The sequence below is a fragment of the Diaphorina citri genome, unplaced genomic scaffold (genome assembly GCF_000475195.1).
Source record: "Diaphorina citri unplaced genomic scaffold, Diaci psyllid genome assembly version 1.1 scaffold129, whole genome shotgun sequence".
Classification (NCBI taxonomy): Eukaryota; Metazoa; Arthropoda; class Insecta; order Hemiptera; family Psyllidae; genus Diaphorina; species Diaphorina citri.
This window is the reverse complement of record NW_007377566.1, coordinates 201617-211556: the sequence shown is the minus strand read 5'-3', so window position 1 is coordinate 211556 and position 9940 is coordinate 201617. Positions and strand designations below refer to the sequence as shown.

Below are 9940 nucleotides of genomic sequence, written 5' to 3'. Positions count from 1 at the left end.
TCTCTCTCTCTCTCTCTCTCTCTCTCTCTCTCTCTCTCTCTCTCTCGCTCTCTCTCTCTCTCTCTGTCTCTCTCTCTCTCTCTGTCTCCCTTTTTCTTTCTATGTCTCCCTCCTTTTCTTTCTCTATCCCTTTCTCTCTCTCCCTCTCTCTCTCTCCAAGTAGGCATATTATGAAAGCAGTTCTTATAATAATGGAATCATGGAATATTAGAATGCATATGGAACGCATTCCAATGGAGTTAGGGGCTGACGGAGCTGAACATTGCATTCTGAATTTTTCAGGAGTTTTCCCTTCCGAAGTTTTGTAGAAGTTTTTCTCCTAGGTATTCAATTTTCCTACCTAGATTCTTTCAGAGGTTTAGGAACTGACGAAAATTGATTTGAATTGAATATTGAACTTTAAAGGGGTAAAGAAAGTGAGAAAAGGAAAAATTTGAAGAGAAAAAGAGTGAGTGAGTGAGTGTGAGAGAGAGAGAGAGAGAGAGAGAGAGAGAGAGAGAGAGAGAGAGAGAGAGAGAGAGAGAGAGAGAGAGAAGAATGTCAATCAAAGACAAAGGCTTGATTTCTCATACAAGCACATACACATACAAGCTGATATTTTTTCCACTTTCTCGACTTGGCATGAAATTTTCTTTGCATTCCAAACATTCCTTTCACAGATAATGGATGATTGTAACGCTATGGTGTGCCGTTCCATAAACTCTAGCCACTGGCAACACTGTACGCGAGATACAAAGCGAGGTATGATGTCACTACTGAGGATTTGCCAGAGACCCAACCATCTGAAGTTCTACGGAGGAGCCATCATTCTGAGTCGGGTCCTGTTCTTGAACGTCGTCAAAATAGCGTACAGCTTCGTCAACTTTATGCGAATGAACAGTAGAAAAGGAAACTGATGGCCTATTTTATCAAAAACACTGTTTAAAATAATACTAGTCTGACTTTAAACAGGGAGGAGACCCAGCCTGGAATTTCCCTTGAATAATTAATTGAATAGTAATTAGAAAAGTTTTACAAAAAAAAAAAAAAAAAAAAAAAAAAAAAAATCTCGAATATTTGAGTTTCTATAAGAGCCTACCTACTTATGTACCTACTCACTGTGAGTATGAGTAGGTAACTATCAGAATAATGCTGATGACTTGAAACCATTTGTCCAAAAGTTTTTGGGCTCAGTATTGAGTAAACTGGACTACTAATTCCATTTATTTTATGATTTATAAGGATAAGGAACGACAATCGTTCGAGTGGTACTTGTTATTTTTTCATGGCTTTTTGAACAAGAAAATATTCCTCAAAAGAGAAAAACGCAAAGAAGAAAGAAAATTCTTGACCCAAAAATTTTGACCTTTACTTTAAGTTTTCTTTTAGTTAACGGTAATTAAATATTTCTTACCTTTCTCTTTGCTCTCTGTCTCCCCCTCTATCTATCTCTCTCTCTCTCTCCCTCCCTCCCTCTATCTATCTATCTCTCTCCCTCTCTCTCTCTCTCTCTCTCTTTCTCTTACTCCCCCCCCAAACTCTAGACTTTTTAATTAGGAACATTTTTTTACAAGAAAAAAAAAGGGTCTGGCATGATGGCTTATCTAAGAACATATCTTTGGAAAATATTTGAATTTTTGGTTGGGTTGAGTAGGTACCTAATAGACAATAACAACAAAGTGGCAATTTTCTATCCAGGCATTCTATGTCTAAGGATATTAGCAGGTCTATCAAAATGCTATAGTGCTCCACAATCCCAGAACCTGGACTAAGTCCAACAAAACTTTCTAACCAAACAAAATAGACAACAATATGAGGGAGGTACAATTTTTATTGTTTTTGTCCAAACTTCTTGGTCTTGAAGTAATTTATCTTTTTTTATTATTGTTTCGTAATAATGTTACTTTCTAGTTTACAATGTAGGAAATTCAGTTTTTATTACAACCTATATTACGATTTAGGTAACAATGGAAACATACTTACCTTGTCATAGAATAGCTATCATAGCTACTCGTCTGTTTGTTTGAAAGGGCTTCTGTGAGGTTTCCAAAGGGCCAATGGGACTCAAAAGATAACACAGCTTACCAAATTAAAATCAGACCAACTCTTCAAGAGTGATCAAGTGACAAAGAAACAAAACAACAAATTAAATGAATTTCGTTTAGTCAAATATGGAGATTTAACCCAGAACCTCCCATGGTGTCCATATTTTATGGGTTACCTCTGTACGTATGCAAGCGCTATATCCCTGGTTTGACATATTATTTATCCTTTTATTTCATTTAAGATTAGTGTTTCACCGCCGCTTTTATTCAGTAGCAATGAAATAACGGCTACAGTAGTCTCATGCGGTCTGTGTCGCAATTGTCTCATACCCATCTCGTAGTATGCCTTTCATCAAGATGGGTGTGAAGAGACACAATACTTCCCCATTTAGGTGCTGGGTCGACACGAGAATACCAAAGTCAACATTATTAAACTTACGAGTAGGTATGTACTATGTATGTATGAGTTTTGGTATTGGGAGCGCCATAACTCTCAAATAATAAACGCATCTCCTCGTGGTTGTCTGTGAGTGCATTATTGGAAATCTGAGGGAAAAGCTCGACATATTTTCAAAACAACTTTATTCCATTGTGGCTGTGAGTGCATATTGCCCTGAAATTCCCTTGTATTATCTCTCTCTAACTCTCTCTCTCCCTCTGTTTTACTCTAGAGTCAAAGGACCGGCATGACGAGGAGAAGTGAAGGGGCAGGAAGGCGTTTACATTCAGCTCCGAATCATTTGCGTAGTGTGTTTTGTCCGAGTTTTACGTGACCAGGGCAGCTTGGAGAAGTAGTTTAGGAAGGGAAGTGAGCTGAATATAAACACACAACTTCTGCCTTCACTTCTCAAGCAGTAAAGTAAATACAGCAGGACGAGTAGCAGGAGAGAGAGGGCTGAATGTAAATGAGGCATAAGGATCAACCGAAGAGTTGTGGCGCGTGGTTAGAATCCGGATGAGTGACCATCTGGGCTAGAGTGGTCCAGTGGTAACGCGGTTGCTTGCCATGCAGAAGGTCCCGGGTTCGAATCCCACCATCGACAAAAATTTGTACTCGTTTTTCGATTGCAAATATTTCAACGGGTTACTTTCTGGTGTTCTCGTGTTGACCCAGCACCTAAATGGGAAGTATTGTGTCTCTTCTCGCCCATCTGATGAGAGGTATACTACGGGATGGGCATGCTACGACACAGACCACTTGCGTCCAATGTAGCAGTTGTTTCATTGCTACGAAATAAAAACGGCAATGGAACACTCATCTTTAAAAAAAAGAGAGAGAAAAGTGTCCTGCTTTTCCCGGTCACACTGAGGTTGAGTAAGGTTAACACGAGGAGGCGGATAGCTTATCGCCGAATGGAGGATAAAACCCCCGTCATTAAAGACCGCAGCAACCTGTAATTTTGGGGCAAAGTCGGAAGTTCGAGTAGGGGTTGTGTTTTGGTCCACTAAAAAGCTAATCGCTGTAAAAACTCGAGTTTTATATTACTTGCTTCGTAGGTACTTCACCTTTCACACCTTACTTGGTGAGTTAAGGTAAACCACCTTTGGCTACCTCGTACATAATAGATTACTTTCCATGTCCGCAAAAATATAGGTAGGTAGGTTAGGTTAGAAATAGGTAAAAGGTATGTACCAATGTAGTTTATAAATAGGTTTTCTTGGGAGATAGCCGTGCTCTGAAAACGGTTCAAGCATTAGTAGGCCCGTCGCACATTGTAAGCTTAGTCGGGCGACATTGAGTAGAGCTTATTAGCCGCCTGAAAAACCAAACCTATTTTTTTTTTTTATTAAAGATGAGTTTTCCACCGCCGTTTTTATTTCGTAGCAATGGAACAACTGCTACATTAAACGCTTGTGGCCTGTGTCGCAGCATGCCCATCCCGTAGTATGCCTCTCATCAGATGGGTGAGAAGAGACACAATACTTCCCATTTAGGTGCTGGGTCAGCACGAGAACACCAGAAAGTAACCCGTCGAAATATTTGCAATCGAAAAACGAGTACAAATTTTTGTCGATGGTGGGATTCGAACCCGGGACCTTCTGCATGGCAAGCAAGCACGTTACCACTAAAATTTTTGTCGATGGTGGGATTCGAACCCGGGACCTTCTGCATGGCAAGCAAGCGCGTTACCACTGGACCAACCGTGCCCCCTTGAAAATGATAGCGTTACCTATGAAAATGATAGCGAGCCTATCGCTATACAAATATGTGTATGGTTATCATTTTCACAGGTTTGGTATTTCAGGCGACTACGCGCAGATATTAGACCCGTTACACATTCTAAGCGTAGTCACGTGACTTTTAGTAGCGCGTAGCCGCCTGAAAATTTCACAGGTTTGGTTATTCAGGCAGGCGACTTCGCGCTGCTAAAAGTCGCTCTACCAATGTGCTCCGGGCCTTAACCTCGCCCACTATATTTCTTACCAATATCATAGGTAATATTCGTGCATGTTACCAGCTCAAACATGTACCAAACTAGAACGGAAGGAAACGGAAGCAAATGCTGATTCTCTCTCTCCTCTTCGAACGAAAAAAATAGCAATTTTCCAAAGGCGTTCAGGAGAGGGCAAGGAAAAAGGCAGGGAATCGCATGTTTTTCTACCATGCAAAATTATTTCTACAACGAAACTTGAAAGGAAAGTAATTTTCTACTTCTAGCTTAGAATGTTAGAGACATCTCGCCTCTTAACCCTGTCGGTGAGTGGTGGGGACTTTGTCACCTCAAGACGTAGGATTAGTCGAAAACGAACAATTTATAATTAGGTAGGACGCTGGATTCAAACCAAAGTCCCCTCGATCATGAATCCAATGCCTTAACCACTACACAACTGTAAATAAAATGAGTATTAGAGGTGCAGTTTCCAATGGTTCCTGGAGAGCAAAATACACCTTAGATAAGCAGGATTTTATGTACCTACTAAGAGATGTATTGGCCATAGCTAGGTATACCTAGGTATTAAATTCTCAGAGCTCAAATATGAGGAGTAGAAAAAATTTCTATTTAGCAATGTTGGGCAAAGAATATCAGCATAAAGACATTGAGAGGGTTAAATTTCATCAAATAATGGGTTATTATACCTCCATAAAAGCTTCCTATATTTTGCATTACCCTCTGACATTTGCAAAATGTCTATAACCTAGTCTAGCCTAACCTTATCCTTTTTCAATGTAAAGTCTGGGTAAATATATGTAGGTCCCTTGTTATACCTATCTTTAAAGATAAATACATATAAATAAAATATTTCCGTGTCAACATGTAAAAATTTAAATATAAAAAAATACGTATTTCTGTGTCAAAATGTAGATATAGGAAGATTCCTTAGCCTAAAAGCTGGTTGAGGTCTCAAGAAAAAGGTTCCTACAGAGGACTCTTAGAAGGGTTGCCTCACCTCTACCTATAAATAATAGAACCTTTTCCCACCTCCCTAAAATGTACTCTACTTCCAGTTGAAGGGCAGACACCACTCATGCTGACGGACCTAGGTCTGACAGAGCTGACAGAGGTCTGTCAGACGGTCTGAGCGTGAATGGACGGTCTAATGTACCAAATACCATACACATAACCTGTAAAAATAAAAAAAAAAAAAAAAAATAGAATAGAATAGGTAGAATAGAAAATAGAATATCTACCAGGGAAGAGGCAGGTATATTTGATGGGGATGGGACTCAAATGAAATGACAGCATTTGACAGGAGAATGTCTAAAGTGAAATGTCATCCGTAGTTTTTTCTGAGACCATAACGGAGCAACACGTTCTATGACGCTAGAGAAAGAGAGAGAGAGATTTTTTAGTTTGACAAATTGGAAATTTAATGTTTTTGCAAACTTGGCTAAGAGTAAGAGTTTAACTTTAACTATTGGATTAAGCAAAAATTTTTAAAATTTCAGCCAATGAGATTGTTTAATCCAAGACTCCAAGAGTTTAACTAACTTGAACGGACTTTAAAGGTTTAAAATCACTTTGGCCAGACTAGTTAGCTTGGTTGGTAGCACGTCTGCCTAGTAAGAGCTGGTCGTGGGTTCGATTTCCGCCCGGGGCGGATTTTATCCTGATGGGATAATGTTCGTTCTCGGCTGGCTTTCTCCTATCCTGTCTTCGTAGATTCCATTATTATGTGGTCAAATTCTCAAATAAATGAGGATAAAATTCCATACCTCGGCTGGGATCGAACCCACGCCCCCCAGATTACCAGGCGAGCGTCTTGACCACTACACCACCGAAATAATGTGGCTTTGACCGAAATCATTCGTAGAAGCTCAACCCGTCCTTTGGGGCTGGCCAGCCCCTACACCTAAGCCTCAGTTTGGGCTTTTTGTGTGTGGCTAACCTGTCTTCCTTCTCTCTTCGATTTCGGGACGATAAGACCATAGCAGTTACAGTTCCCTCTGTCAAACCTCTTAAAAAAATTCTTCCTTCTCTCTTCGATTTCGGGACGATAAGACCATAGCAGTTACAGTTCCCTCTGTCAAACCTCTTTAAAAAAAAGGAATATTACATACGTCCACATAGCGGGGATGTCGATGATCAGGGAAGAAAATAGAAAGTGAACGTTAGGGATGTGTTAAAAATAAAAAAAAAAAAAAAAAAAAAAACTCATGTTTTAGAAGGGTTCACTAAACTCATAGCGTTTTTACCCTTAAAACATGATAAATAAATGTAGTTACCCTAAAACTCCTTTTCTGCATTAGTTCTGTTACAAGATAAAGTAAGCACAAATATTAATGGAAAACAAGTTACCAGGTCATTAGGGCACACCCAAGCATGTCCGAGAACGGAACTTTTAAATCGGAAAATTTTCACCTCGGTCGGGATTAGAACCCAGGACTTCCAGGTTCAAAAGTGCGTCCCTTGGCCACAGAGACGGACGGATGGACTAAGTAAGTCTATCAGATATCAGACAGCTGTGGTGAGGACTAAATTTAATTTTATAGGCTAAAAATGTTCAGTGAAAAAAGGAAAACACATCATCAACTTTAGGTACACTTTTCAGAAAAAAATATGGCAGTTTAATTGGATATTCCGAGTTTTTCTCATACTCTAATGTCTATTAATAATGATATGCTAATGTAAAGTAGGTAAAACTCAAGGATATGTAAACAAATATTACCCTTTGTGGTGAAATAATAATAAAAATTTTCTGATCCCGGGGAAATGAATCCGAAACCCTAGTGGTCAAAAAAGGCACTTAACCAGGAGATTATCGAAAAAAAATTATAATAATGATAATAATTAAATAATTTACATGAAATATACAAAGAATACCTACACACATTTGTATAATTAAAATATTTATCATGGAAATAAGTATTCATTTCTGGATCTTTTTGATCTCAATGTACCTACTAAGACCATCTTCTCCGTAAAAAATAGGTGTCTCCTGTTGAATTGAATCAAATGGATTAGTGAGAGTATAGAGCTCTATACTGTAAGACTACCTGGCCTAGAATGATAACAGAAATGGAAAAATTCTTAACAAACTAATCAACACGGTATCTATACCTACCCTACTATTTACATTTGTATGTACGATTATCTACATATTTTACAATAAAATTAAATATTTCTTTCTAAAAAAAAAGAAAAAAAAGTCTCAAACACAGTCACGGTCATTGGAGCCCGACAAAAAAAAGAGGCCCCATTTGGAAAATAGAATGGTTTTTGATCGTACTACCCCGTATATCTTTTTTTGTCCACTAATTTTAGCTAAAAGAAGGGAGTTCCTTCGAACTTCGGACAAATTTCTATGCAGTCTTCGACTCTTGACATTTTCCGCAGAATTCGGAAGGTAGATTCGTATAACCGGGCTTTAGGACCATTTTTGCCCGTACACCTATGGCTCTGAGTGGGCTTTTTACGAGCTTTAAGAATTCACCGGGCAGACTCCGCCTCTCTGGCTGAATTTCCTCTGCAGATGTGTGGAGCCTGGCATGACATGGCCGTTGTTCATACTGGGGTGACGGTGTAACGACCTCAGCGAATCCTCGTAACTGCCACTGTGCAAACAGTTGGGGGGGGGGAGAGAAGGCGAAATGAAAAGGTAATAGGCGTGATCGAAAGAAAGAACAAGAAAGATACATATAAACTATCCAACAAACCACATTTTGCGCACCATTCATGCTCGGACCGCCAGACCATGGTCTCTATGAATCTTTTTCCGCCACAGGCGTTAAGACGGTCTGAGTATGAGTGGCTGCTTTAAATAACAGGCTGATATTAAATAACAGGCTGAATCTTACGAACAAGAATACCTACTATGCACCCATACTTTAATTTGGGGGGGGGACTGCTGGTTTCGGGCCCCTAACAGCCTGTTAAGTTTCATTTGATTAGTATAGGCTTAACAGGGCTGTCAAGATTGAATTGAATTGAATTGTAAGCTAACAGACTGTTAGGGGTTAAAAAGAAGGTTTTTGAAAGCCACCTATAGAGTGTTAAGTTTGAAGGTCTCGATATGAGGTTAGTAAAGTCTCATGCTGCATGCCTTAAGACAGCCACTCACTATCAGGTAGACCTGATTAAAGGTACACCTGATCAGGTCTACCTGATAGAGAGTGGCTAGCCTCAGAAGTGACACTCACTTGCTACTATTGGAGGATTGGCTACACGGGCAGCACCTGTGCGGATTGTTGTCAATCCCCGAGTCTTTCCCACTGGATGAGTGTAGGGACGCTAAGCTATTCAGATGTGCACTGCTGGCGGAGCGAGTTACTTGCCTTCTCGATGGGTGGCGGGCACAGGTAACGTCGTGACGGTATCTAGCTGACCGGTGCCGTCGACATTCTGTCTTCGGAACGTCCGGGTAACTGTCGGAAGAGTCCTCTACGAACGCAGAAGGATGGAAGAGGGATTTGGGCTTGCAGTTGGACAGTTCATCCGCGGACCGTTTCCCCGTGAGTGTGAAACTGAGGTCGCTTGGAATAAACCCGCCAGACATACTGCCGAAGTTTTTCCTGAACATAGAAAACAGACGATTAAGGACTAATGCTCGAGTCTAAACTTTAAGATTAAAGTTAATCCGATTGGATTAAGATAAGTAGGTATTCACTATTCAGTTTGGTTACTCTGTAATCTTAAACCAAGGTAAATATTTTTAATCTATCAGATTCCTTTATCCAATTACCTACCAACTGTAGCAAGAGGGAAGAGAACAAAATGTACCTACCTAATAGAAAAGTAGCTATTGTACCTATAGGAAGGAGGTGGTATACCTAGGGACGTAGGTAACTAGGAAATCTAAACGATGTTACTACAGATGACTTACTTTTTACGGCTAATACAACCGAGACAGATGGCTGCAGTGATGGCTCCTAAAAATATGACCGTTCCCAAGACAATGGTCATGATTTCAAAGCCGGAAAGTAACGGCTTGTGACTAGATTGAGGATGAACACTGACTCCAGAGCTGGTGGCGATTTCTACAATTTTCAAAGGCTCCAAAGATCGTTTAATGCCCACTTCATGTTCTGATAATGCTCTGAAAAACGAAAATAAAGTAGGTAGGTAGGTACTTACAAAATAATAATTATTCTGGTAAAATACTCAATGACAGGAGACACAGTTTAACCATGGAGAATATTGAAAAATATTGGGACTGTCTAATTTAAATATTTAATAGTTAACTACCTAGGTACTATAAAAATTTCGACATGTAGGTAAGTACTCGCAGCTCTTGCAATTTTGTATTTTGTATCTGTCTTCCTTCTCTCTTCGATTTCGGGACGATAAGACCATAGCAGTTACAGTTCCCTCTGTCAAACCTCTTAAAAAAAAAGTTTAAAATCACTTTGTGGACCCGGCCATAAATGTTTCTCCATCCTAAAGTTCCTTACCTTATTGATATCCTCTCATTTCCTCCTCCCATATCTCTGGATGCCACTCTCTACTAGATGCATTTCTCGCAATATTTCATGCTTA

At 39.7% G+C, this 9940-nt stretch overlaps 1 protein-coding gene across 1 annotated transcript; it reads right to left on the bottom strand.

The window, feature by feature from the left end:
* Positions 1-7386: 7386 nt before the first annotated feature.
* Positions 7387-9887, bottom strand: LOC103524968. The gene is made up of 4 exons (XM_008490010.2): positions 9856-9887; positions 9288-9500; positions 8605-8976; positions 7387-8019 (listed from the first exon to the last, which is right to left on the bottom strand). Exons 1-4 carry the CDS (start codon positions 9885-9887, stop codon positions 7887-7889), a joined length of 750 nt encoding a protein of 249 aa, XP_008488232.1. The 3' UTR covers positions 7387-7886.
* Between the last annotated feature and the right edge of the window lie 53 nt (positions 9888-9940).